The sequence below is a fragment of the Lolium perenne genome, chromosome 3, assembly GCF_019359855.2.
Source record: "Lolium perenne isolate Kyuss_39 chromosome 3, Kyuss_2.0, whole genome shotgun sequence".
In the NCBI taxonomy this organism is placed as follows: Eukaryota; Viridiplantae; Streptophyta; class Magnoliopsida; order Poales; family Poaceae; genus Lolium; species Lolium perenne.
In genome coordinates, this window is record NC_067246.2 from 7,868,515 (window position 1) to 7,881,114 (window position 12,600).

General features: G+C 46.5%; 1 protein-coding gene across 1 annotated transcript; it reads right to left on the bottom strand.

Annotated features, from left to right (window-relative positions):
• Window positions 1-48: 48 nt before the first annotated feature.
• On the bottom strand, window positions 49-3,005 carry LOC127325527 (uncharacterized). Its single transcript, XM_051352322.2, has one exon. The coding sequence runs from the start codon at window positions 2,990-2,992 to the stop codon at window positions 272-274; it is 2,721 nt and encodes a 906-aa protein (XP_051208282.1). The 5' UTR covers window positions 2,993-3,005; the 3' UTR covers window positions 49-271.
• Window positions 3,006-12,600: the final 9,595 nt, after the last annotated feature.

Below are 12,600 nucleotides of genomic sequence, written 5' to 3' on the forward strand. Positions count from 1 at the left end.
CAATAACAGTCACATACATACATAAAAAAGTTCGTATTACACAAATGCTTATACAAACTACTATTTTTTTTTTTAGGTAAACACATAATATATTAAGCACGCAAGCCGCCTCATTAAAAACCTTCCAGTCCCCTTAGGTACCCTGGTAAGGAAAAGAGTGCGTCTGAAACTTGCTGCTAAAAATCAAAGTTCGGTTACATCGTTTACTTCATATACTTCAATAGTACAATGATACCAGACCAGGTTGGCCTTATTTGATTTGGCACACCAGTTAACTTGCAGTTGCCTTACTGCCTATCCTTCCCCAAGTAACAACGGAGAACACATACACATTGTCATATAGCTTATCGAAGAGGCGGAAATAAGCATTCCTCCAAGATCTTTTAAACAGTAGAGCACAGAAAACAATCCAGAGTCCCGCCAAAAAGCCAGCTGTTAGCCCAAAGTAGAAGAACAACACTGGATCATAACCATTTTCACTTCCCTGATGCTGATTACCATGCTCAGGTGCATCGTTGCCTGGGCAACTCTTTTCAAGAGGAGGCCCGCAAAGACCGCTATTGCCACTGTACATGAACGGGTTCTCATTGTAGAGGGTGTCAAGTTGACCTCCTGTCGGAATTCTTCCCGCAAGACTATTGTATGACAAGTCCAAGGAGCTTAGAAACGTCAAATCTGACAAGCTTGATGGGGTTTCACCGGAGAGGTTGTTCCTTGAGAGGTCCAGCGATTCTAGTGATTTCATAGACCCAATCTTCATAGAAATTTTCCCGCTCAGGAGATTCCTCGATAGATTCAAATTCAACAATCCATTAAGAGAACCTATCTCATTTGGAATTTCACTAGTTAAGCGGTTGAGTGACAAGTCAATGCTGACCATCTCGTTCAATGCAGACGTGCCATATTTAAGCTCCTGCTGCTTCATCACCACAGATAAAATACCCTTACTTGTTTCCTCTTCTAACCAATTAGACCCCACTCTCGGCGGATGGTCTAGGGTCATTGCTGTTAATTTGGACAAGGACAACGGAATTGATCCTGATATATTGTTGCTCGCTAAACTGAAGTATTGAAGTAGTTTAAGATTTGTGATGTTGACTGGAATATCCCCGTAAAACATGTTATGGTTTAGCTGCAGGAATCGCAAGTTCACCAATTGTCCAATCCACGCAGGTAGCATTCCGTAGAACTTGTTCACCCCAAGATCAAGGAAAATCAAAAAATAGCTGGCCTTGAGCCAAGATGGAAAATTTCCGGAGAAGTTATTGTTACTTAAGAGTAGAAATGCAATGCTCATTGCAGAACAACGCGGGAATTCTCCCTCAAAAAGGTTATTGGATAAATCCAATATAGCCATGTGTTTCGATTCACATATAGCCTTAGGAACATGACCAGTAAGGTAATTGGAGGACAGACTTAGTTGTATAAGATTTGGACCTCCAAAATCTAATGGCAAAGGTCCTGACAAGGAGTTCATAGAGATGGCCAGTTCGGTGAGGCTTCTTGGTAACATTGGTATCTGGCCAGTTAGTTGGTTCAAATTGAGATTTAGCGTGTCCAAACTAGTAAGTTTTCTTAACCCAGATGGTATGGCTCCAGTAATGCTGTTATTAGAAAGGAGAAGATATTTTAAGCTGGTCAAGTGCCCCACCATATCTGGCAATGTTCCTGTCATGTTGTTGTCAGACGAACTCAGGAAGAACAATTTGCTCGACGAACATTGTGGCAGCTTCCTTACAAATTCTGTTATGTTCCCAAGCGCGAGGCCACCATCAAGCCATAGGGATTCTAGATCACAGAGATTTTTTAAGTCTACCGTCATTGTGGCAGAATTACCATTATTGGTGAACTCTAGGCTTTGGAGGGTTGTCATACCTCCTAGCGCATCAGGGAATGGGCCATAGAGATAGGTCGAAACTAGTGCTAGGTCCTTGATGCATTTTAAGTTCCAAAACCAGCAGGTTTCAATTGGATGGCCCAAATTGTTTCTGGAGAGATCAAGGTTCTCAAGTTTTGTGAGGTTTAGGTGTGTGAGCGTCTGGTTTGCATTTGGAAGTGAGCAGTTGGCAAGAATAAGGGCCTTTAGAGTTGGAATTGTGTTTGCCACAAGGAACACATCGACGGCGCTGAGATTTATGTCACTCAAATCAACATATTCCAGGATATGCAGATGCGTTAACCATGAGATATCCGCTGTGTGTATATTTTCCATGAAACTGAGGCCAAGGTGTCGCAAGTTTGAAAGGTTTCCGAGCTGAGGCGGCAGTATACCGGACAATAGCGTGCCTGAGAGGTCAAGGTAGTCCAACTTTGAAAGGTTGGCAAGCTGAGGAGGCAGTATACCGGACAATAGCACGCCGGAGAGGTCAAGGTAGTCCAACTTTGAAAGGTTGGGAAGCTGAGGAGGCACTCTACCAGAAAAGAGTGTGTTCGAGAGATCGAGATGTCTCAAGTTGTGTAAAGAACACAAGAATTCAGGGAAAACACGACCATTAAGTCCATGCAGGGATGTCCAGGCGAGATCCAGGTACTCCAGCTTTGAAAGGTTGCCTAGCTGAGGAGGCACTCTACCAGAGAATGATGTGTAGGAGAGATCGAGATGTCTCAAGTTGTGTAAAGAACACAGGAATTCAGGGAAAACATGACCACTAGGGCCATGCAGGTATGTCAAACTGAGATCCAGGTACTCGAGATGCTGGAGAGAAAGCAAGGAAGGACTTATCTGGCCGACCAAACCCGTTTCACCAAGGTCGAGCTCGGTCACATGGCCGGTTTCGTTGCTGCAGGTGACGCCTGTCCAGCGTTGGCAGCAGTCATGATGCCGTTTTTGCCACGAGGCTAGGACGTCGTTGGTGTCGTTGATGCCTTGTTTGAAGGCCAGCAACGCGTCCCTCTCGTGCGGCCAGCAGCTCGCATGGGCAACGACGAAGAAGCCGCAGGACACGGCGGCAATGGCAAGGAGCAAGACGAGCCTGGCGATTGAGCGATGCATAGCGGACGAGCAGCGCTGTGTTCAGTGTTTGTATGTTCCGTGTTCAGTGTTTGTACGTACAGGGTTCAGTGTTTGTATGTTCCGAACGGGCGCGCGGTTCTTTCTCTTATAATTTGCGGCCAGCGTGACCGACTGTTCCGAGGGTGGAGTCGTCGACGTTCAAACAAAAACTAAATTGCTACGATCCGAGAGAGATGCCCACTGCGTGGAGGCCATGAGTCGTCTCGTCGCATCTATTGTCTCATTGTCTGCGGTGACTCACTCGTTAAGACTACCTGATTACGAAGGATGCAGCTGGCTACAAATGGTGATCACACATGCAGCCATCATCCATAGATCGGTGCGGAGAACGATCAACTTAAATAGGGTGGACCGGGTCGGACACGGCTAGTGATGAACTAATGATGCATATGTTCGCCTACAATTATATCCCAAATTCTTCCGGGCGGGCGCGTGCCAAACTGACCCGCCGGGCGCACACTGTCGCTGCTGCACGATTTGGCTCGCTCGCGCTATTCCACATCCAGGTGGCCCACGTATTAATCCGCAAAAAAGTGACCCATGTACTCCGTGGTCAACGCGCGCTTTCTCACTCTAATCCCTCCCTTTCCTCTCCATCGGATATGGCCGAAGAGTCATGGGCGTCTGCAGCACGCGCACGAGTCCGATGGCGGCGCTGATTTCTCCGTGCGCCGCCCCGCATCTCCGGCTGCTAACCGAGCTCTTCCCTGCCGCCATCCTCTACGAGCCTGCGTCGGCCGTGGATTTTTCCGCCGATGGACCATAGTTTAAAATAGCCGGCTATAGCCGAGCTAGCTATAGCCTTTCCCGTATGGTGCAGCTAACTGCATTAGCCCGCTAAAAGGTGTGCAAAGGTGTTCTACGAGCTATAGCTTTTTTGGAAGGCAGCGGCTATATCCTGTAGCCGGCTATTTTAAACATTGCGCTGGACCCACGACCACGAGCTTAAGTGCCGGCGACCGCCAGGGGTCGCCGTCTCCGCGCCTCCACTAACTCTCCCTCCTGGTCATCGGGGGAATCCAGCGCGCGCCGTCCCTACTCTACCTCTTCGCCGTCGGGGTCTCCAGCACAAACCGCCCTACGCCCCTACCTCTCCTGGCTCGCCGTCAGTGGGCTCCAGCGTGCGCCGCCAAGACCGTGTGTCGTTGCTTATTTGACGGTACCTCGGAGGAGGGATCCTCACGAGGGGGAGAAGAAGTAGGGGCCATAGGGCGGAGAGTCCTCGGGACGGTGATACACGATTTACCCAGCTTCGGAACACCTGCTCGAAGACAGGGTCTACTGCTGCTTGTCTGGAATTATTTGGGCGCTTTCGCGATGTTACAATGAGTTGTGGTTGTGTCCTTTAGAGATCCCAGGATCCGGCTTATAAAGGCACACGGATCTAGGGTTTACATTGGAGAGTCCTAGCCGGATTACATGTTGTCTAACTACGGTACAAAGTATTGCCGTGTACATCAAGGATCCGCCTTCCATCTACGTCGTACTGGATCCGGGTTCCTCATGGGCCTCCGCGGATCCGGCCTCCTTCGTAGGTCGGTGGGATCCGGCTCCCTGATCCTGGGCTGGACTTCGTCCTTCATGATCAACGGCAACTGGGCCGCCCGATGGGCCTCATGCCACCATCACCGTCTATGGGCCACCCGGGCTTGCCGGATCTAGGCACTGTCGATGGTACACCCATGAAGTATACCCACAACAGTAGCCCCCAGAGTTCTCCGAGATTCACCTCTTGTTTCCGCCTTGGTAACGCTTCGTGTATTTCGACATTCTCCTCAGCAGCATGGGGAACTTGAAGAACTCCAACGTAACTTTTTTCTTCTTTCCAAATTTTAATTATGTGGTGACCCTGCATACCACTGCATGTTGTAGTATGCCAGTCGTTGACATAACATTCATGAAGTACCAATCCGCAAATATTACATCCCTCAGAGTAGTACAACAGAACATAGCAGGTCCGTAACTCATTCATTTATTATTACAAGCATAATGTACATATCATCTCGGAGCTCCTCTTGGGTCCTAAGAGGGATACTCCTGGGTTCGAGGCGAACCCACCTTAGTTTACAATATAACTGTCTTACTAGGTGATACATTTATTCCCTCGAGCAGTTAAGTACTAAGAGTTCGTACTTCTCGGATACTACTACTACTTATCGGTCTAAGCTTGCTCTCCTCCGGAACCCTCCCCGGTTCCGTAGACTATAAGGTAGTCTACACCTTCGACACCTCCAGAGAGGTCTGGTTCTTCATAGCCGATGATGTCGGCTCCTTCAGGGTTGTCGTTGTCCTCCTCCAAATGGTTCAGACAATCTAAGCAGGGGATTTAAGAGTGGTATGAGTACGAGCGTACTCAACAAGTTCATAGAAAAGAGATGTTTAATGCACTAGCTACGATATTAGACCAGAAAGTCTAATACCAATGTAGGTTTTGATAAACATTTCTTCATGAGGTTGCTTTTATTCAGAAGAACTATGTCCGTCAGCCTTCACCGGTTCACTAGAACTTCATGGAGTTCCTTTCTGGCAGCGTTCGCAGTTCCAAATCCCGGAACAGGGAGTGACAGGTCACGATTCATTACACTCTGCAGAGGTGTGTTGCTTTACCCATAAGAGATCTTAACCTTGGTGCCAACCGGGCAGCTTTCCCGTCCACACTTCCTTCGGGGTGAGGCCCGGTATAAGGTCATAGCCAATCATATTCCTCCGCTACTTCGCACACCCACCCTTTGTTGCAAACCCCGACCCTGGGTCCTCGCCGGTCCTCTTACACCAATTATGGATGGACCCCGACCGCGATAACAATTCTAGGCTCTACCATAAACTCCTTCGCCGGTAGCTGCAACCCATCATAGACCGCATTACCGTGGGGAATTAGAATGGGATCCCCACCCTCCGGTTGTTCTCGCAAGATACAACTGCTACGGTAAGCGCATCCGTTGATGTACAAGAGGTGGAAATACGATTGACTATTCCGTCTCACTCCAGATCTTATGGTTAACACGGGCTTTACGGCACAAAAATCACTGGACGACATTTGTTGTTTAATCCTAGATGGATATAAACCCTTGCAATGGAACCTCCACCATATCAACACAATCCATGGTTCCATTGCCCACCACTTAGTCATATTCATAGTTATGAAAATAGTGGTTTTGCTTTTTATGCAATAGTGATAAACATAGTACTTTGCAAGTAATTTGATAAAAATACTCGAATGACATGAGCAAGTGATGAACTTGCCTGAACACTGCAAAGTGTTGCAGTTGGATGGTGTGGACTGACCCTTGTCCTCTGTTGCTGAAAAATAGCATCATTGTCCGATAAGGGCAATGGTTAAAGAAGCATTTATGCATGATTCCAGTTTTAGGGTTTGTCCCCCCCTTCCGATGTCTTTATCATTTCATGTTAGGGATACTCTATATAGGGTAAAATACAACCTTGAAATGTTGTCAAGGTGTTTTTAAAGTCCAAAAGAATTTATGGACTTATTTTCATTATTGAAAATATAAGGTGTGATTTAAATGATTATATAAATCATCAAATTTGAACTTATTCTTGTTTAACTTCAAAAATTCTGTTTGATATTTTATTATGATAGAGCATTTTATCCTGAGTGGTTTTCATATTTTAATTATTTTTTTAGAGCTATTTGTCATTTTCTATTTATTTTTAAAGTTTCTGTTTATTTGAAAATGTGAAAAGACAGAGTTGCCCCTGGGCCCACATGTCAGTGCGGCCCAGTGGTGAACCCTAACCCGAGCCACACTTGGGCTCAGTCGGTCGCACCGACCCCTTCTCCTTCACTCGCTCGCGAACCCTAGCCCCCTCTCTTGCGACTCCCGCGTCGCCGCCGTCTTCACCGAATTGTTCTGGCCATCTCCGGCCGTCGCCGCCGGCGAGATATGGCGCATCTGAACCGCCGTTAACGGCCGTTCAGATGCACCGCGGTGATTTGTGCTGCGCCGTCCGCTCGTCTCGCCCCCTTCGCCTCTGGTCGCCTTGCGTGGAGTGCCGTGGCGATCTCGTCTCCGTCGACGCTCCAGATGCCGTGGAGCCGCCGTGAGCCTCGCCGAAGTGGTGCGGGGCGCTGCGGCGCTGGTCGAGGCGTGGCCTGGCCTGGCCAGGTGCTGGCGTGCGCTCGGCGTGCGCCGCCGTGGTCGCCATGGCCGTGACTGCTGTCTGCTCGCCCCGGGTACGTGCTCCACCCTCTCTCTCTTGACTGTTCTTCTTCTCCATCCTCTAGCTCTAGCCACGGCTGCTCCTCCTCGTGGAGATGCCTGCCGTGCTGATGCCCTGCTGCTGTGCCTAGCTAGCTGTGTATGCGTATGCTGCTGCGCTGCTACTGTGCTGTTTGTGCTGCTGTGCTCCACTGGCCTTGGCCATTGCTGCCATGACCATGCCAGTGCTTGTGTTACTGCCGTGTGCAACCCTGCCATGCTTCTGTGCAAGATTCCCTAGGCTCAGTACTTGATTAAGCTTGCATTTCTTGCTAAATTCAATCCCTGTGGCTTTGTCCTTGATGCTATTGCTGTTAAATCATCAAGTGTATTCAGTTAATTTGCCCTGGCTTGATTACTGTGTGTATTCCTTGCAAATTTGCAAGTGCCAGTGCCATGGTGTGCTATTTCTTGTGCTCAAATTCATGAGCATGCTCAATTGAGCATTGCTGTTGACTTAACAGTATTATCCAGTGATGAGTGCTATGTGCTGTACTTGTGTATCTTGATCCAGTGGTTCATCATGCTTTTGATATGCTTCTGGATACAATCATAAAGTCATAAATTCAGTATCTGTTTATTCAGTTATTGCTTCTGTCGACTTTGAGCTATTTTCAGCCTATCTCTTATAATGTCAATGATCTGTTGCTTTTCCTTGACATAATCAGGATTGAACTCCTTGCTTGATCCTACCTCATACCAGCATATCGGTGATCTACACTTTCTTCCATACAGAGCTTCGAATGGTGCCATCTTGATGCTGCTTTGATAGCTATTATTGTATGAAAACTCTGCTAGTGGTAAGTCCTCCTCCCATGATCCTCCGAAGTCTAGGGCACAAGCCCTAAGCATATCTTCCAATATTTGGTTTGTTCTCTCTGTTTGTCCACCTGTCTGAGGATGATAGGCGGTGCTGTAGTCTAGTTTGGATCCTAAAGCTTCATGTCATTGCTTCCAAAATGATGATGTGAACATGGATCCTCGATCTGATACGATCTTCTTGGGCACTCCATGTTTACTCACGATCTCTTTGATGTAAAGATCGATGAGTTTCTCTCCTTTATCCTGCTGATTTACTGCGAAGAAGTGTGCACTCTTCGTCAACCGGTCCACGATTACCCATATCATATCCTTCTTTTTATTAGTCATGGGTAGTCCGGTGATGAAATCCATTCCTATCTCTTCCCATTTCCATTCTGGGATTGGTAAAGGTTGTAACTTTCCTGCCGGACTTTGATTTTCAGCTTTCACTCTTTGGCAGGTATGGCATTCCGCCACGTATTGTGCTATCTCTCTCTTCATGTTATTCCACCAGAATAGTTCCTTGAGATCCATGTACATCTTTCTACTCCCCGGATGTATAAAATATGGTGTTTGATGTGCTTCTCGGAGTATAACTTCCTTGATCTCAGCAATATCCGGAACGCAAATCCTCTTCTGAAACCATAATGATCCAGACTCTTCTTGGTGAAATTCCGATGGTCTTCCCTCATCAATCCTTCTCATCTCCTCCACGATGAATGGATCGTCCAGTTGACCCATGATTATCTCATTCTTTAAGTTAACACTTAACTCATCGGCTACTTGTAAAGCCGAAAGTCCTTCATGTGCTTATTTCTCCCAAAGTTGTATTTGGGCTTGGCTTATTTCCTTCCTCAACTCCGGTGATAACTCTTGTTCCACTCCTCCAGCGCTCTTCCTACTCAAGGCATCTGCTACAACATTAGCCTTTCCTGGAGTATAATTGATGGTCAAATCATAGTCCTTGATTAGTTCAAGCCATCTTTTCTGCCTCATATTGAGTTCCTTCTGAGTGAAGAAGTACTTAAGACTCTTATGATCCGTATAGAGCTCACACTTGGCTCCATAGAGAAAATGTCTCCAAGTTTTAAGTGCAAATACTACTGCTGCTAATTCTAAGTCATGGGTTGGATAGTTCACTTCATGAGGTCTGAGTTGCCTCGACCCATAAGATATTACTTTCCGATCCTGCATGAGTACGCAACCCAATCCATGTTTGGATGCATCACAGTACACGGTGTAATCCTTGCCAACTTCCGGGACTGCTAACACAGGTGCTGTGGTGAGTTTCTCTTTCAGAGTCTGAAAACTCTTCTCACACTCATCAGACCACACAAATGGTGTGTTCTTCCTTAACAGCTTAGTCATCGGTCCTGCTATCTTGGAGAATCCTTCAATGAATCTCCGATAGTATCCTGCCATTCCTAGGAATCCTCGGATTTCCTTGACAGTCTTGGGTGCTTCCCAATCTAAAACTGCTGCTACCTTGCTCGGATTAACAGCTATTCCATCCTTGCTAATGACATGACCAAGAAATTCTACTTGATCTAGCCAAAACTCACACTTGCTGAATTTGGCATAGAGTTGATGTTCTATTAGTGTTTGCAACACTATCCTCAGATGTTCAGCATGTTCAGCTTTATCTTTGGAATATATCAAGATATCATCGATGAATACGATGACAAACTTGTCTAGATATGGCAGGAAGATCTTATTCATAAGATTCATGAAGATTGCTGGGGCATTGGTTAATCCAAAAGGTACTACTAGGTATTCATGATGTCCATACCTTGAGACAAAGGCTGTTTTCGGAACGTCCTCCTTCTTGATCTTTATCTGATGATAACCGGACCTTAGATCAATCTTGGAAAAGACTCCCGCGCCTCTAACTTGATCAAATCGATCTTGTATTCTAGGAAGTGGATACTTGTTCTTGATAGTAACATTATTCAGATTCCTGTAGTCTCCACACATCCTTCTACCTCCATCTCTTTTATCCACGAAGATCACAGGTGATCCCCATGGTGATATACTCTCCTGTATGAATCCTTTCTGTTCCAAGTCATCCAATTGCTCCTTGAGTTCTTTCAACTCCTTAGGCCCCATCTTGTATGGTGCTTTAGCAATCGGAGCAGTTCCTGGGATTAGGTCGATAGTAAATTCTATCTCCCTATCTGGTGGCATTCCAGGTAATTCCTTAGGAAACACATCCTGGAATTCATTTACTATAGGTATATCCTCCAACTTCACTTCCTTCATGCTATTCAGCTGTAGCTCGACTTCGATCTGTGTATGCTTGTCTCCTTGGTAGATCATTCTACTTCCATCGGGGCTTTTCAAAGACACAGTCTTGTTCACGCAGTCGATCAATGCTCCATTCGCTTCTAACCAGTTCATACCAAGAATGACATCAATGTCCTTCATCGGTAAAATGAACAGGTCTGCGTCAAACGCGCATTTATTGATCATAATGACTTGTCTTTGTTTGGTGTGGGTTACTACTATCGTTCCCCCCACGGAAAGTATAATTATAGGTGTATCTAACTTAGTGCAACTAATCCCATGTTTGATGATGAATTGTTGAGAAATGAATGATGTAGTTGCACCAGTATCAAAAAGTACTTTGCCAGGATGAGTAAGTATCTGGAGCGTACCTATCACTGCCTGATCAGAGTTCACCACCTTCTCCAAGCTGGTGCAGTTTAACTTGCCGAAGGGTTTCTTGTTCTTCCAATTTCCCTCCATTGTTTCCTCCTCGGCTTCCTCCTCCTCCTGATTGACCTCCTCCATTCTTTTTCTTAGGGCAATCCCTAAGCATGTGTCCTTCCTCACGACAACCAAAGCATATCACTCTTGGCTTCTTGCAATCCTTCGAGTAATGCCCTGTATACCCGCAGCTTCGGCAAACTATTTGCGCCATGTTAGGATTGCTTGGAGCCTTCCTGTTGTTGTTGTTGTTGTTGTTGTGGTTGTTGTTGTTGTACCTTGGTTTGAAACTCAAGCCAGTTAGGCTTGTTGCTGACATACCTCTTAGGCTCAAATTTAGCCTTCTTCCTCTTCTCCTCTTGCAGTTGCTTGAAGTCATCTTCAAGAGTGATGGCTGCATCCACCGACTCTTGGAACTCTGTTGCTCTCATCATTCTGAGCTGTACTTTGAACTGGGGACTTAATCCCCTCAAGAACCTCTTTTTCTTCTTGTCCTCGGTGTTGACCTCCTCAACAGCATACCGGGACAACTTCGAAAACTCCCTGACATAAGTTAGGATGACCTTATCTTTCTGCTCGAGACTCTCAAATTCTCGATGCTTCAACTCCACAATGCTTTCAGGGACATTGGATTCCCTGAACTTTTTCTTGAACTCCTCCCAGGTAAATACCTTCTCAGCCGGATAAACGGCTACTATATTATCCCACCATGATGCGGCGGGTCCACACAACAAGTGTGTTGCATATCCGACCTTCTCCAGGTCATTGCATCCAACGGTGTTGAGCTTACGCTCAGTGTCCATCAGCCAATCCTCCGCGTCCATAGGTTCGGGCGCGTATGCGAACGATATTGGTTTTGTGTTCTGGAAGTCTGACAGAGTGACTCCCTGATTGTCTGGCCTCTCCACCCTGTTCTGTTGAAGCAGCTCCTGGAAGAACTTATTTTGCTGCTCCATCGTCATCCGTTGCCTTTCCTCCAACATTTGCATGTATTGGAGGAAATTCTGCTGCGTCATACGTGGTGGTGGTGGTGGAAACTGGTTTCTGGCTGCTTCATCAGCCTCCTCCTTCTGCTTGGCCTCGCGCTCGATGCGCTGCGCTTCGCTCTCCTCACCTATCGCTCCCGACATATCCCCCTAGTTCTGCAACACAAAGTGGTACTCATAGTTACTCCATGCGCAAGTTTTCTGAGCTCAACTTTGTGCACAGAACTAGTCACGCAATGGAAATCAAGAAGCAAATCCAAATCATTCAAAACATATACCATGTATATACATACTTAAGTGGTTTTATTACAATACTCAGTGACGATGTGAGTATGCAAACTCACTTATTGAAGTATATGTACAAATTTCTACAAATATTACACACTACAATACATGTGGTACTATTGTATTTTAGTCTCGCCTCCCTTGGTGGTCTCTAGTCCTGCTTCACTCCCGGTACATCCCAGGCTTCCATCCGGTCGAACGTGTAGTCCTCCTGACAGAATCTGGAACGTAGGGTCTTCCCGTCGGCTGGTAGTCGGAATCAGAGGATGATCCCAAGGAGAAATCTGTGTTCATGAATTGATTATTCAAAACATCATAATCCACCCATCGGGTGTACTCCCCCGTGACTCCGCCATAGGTATTACCTCCATCAGTATCCGACTCAATCAATATAGGATACTCCTCATAGTCACCCCTATTATACTGATTGTCCTGGAACTGGGTTGTGGCGTCCTCATTCATCTCCGCATTATCTCTGACTGGATCGCCAGAGTTTCCTGTGTCTGACCCCCAACGCGAACCTGTTGAGTTCTCTATAGGTGTCTCGGAACACTGATGGTTTCCGGATTCCTCTCCACCCTCATATCCT

Excerpts from the sequence above, each read along its gene's own strand:
- LOC127325527 (XM_051352322.2), bottom strand. The coding sequence starts at position 2,992 with ATGCATCGCTCAATCGCCAGGCTCGTCTTGCTCCTTGCCATTGCCGCC.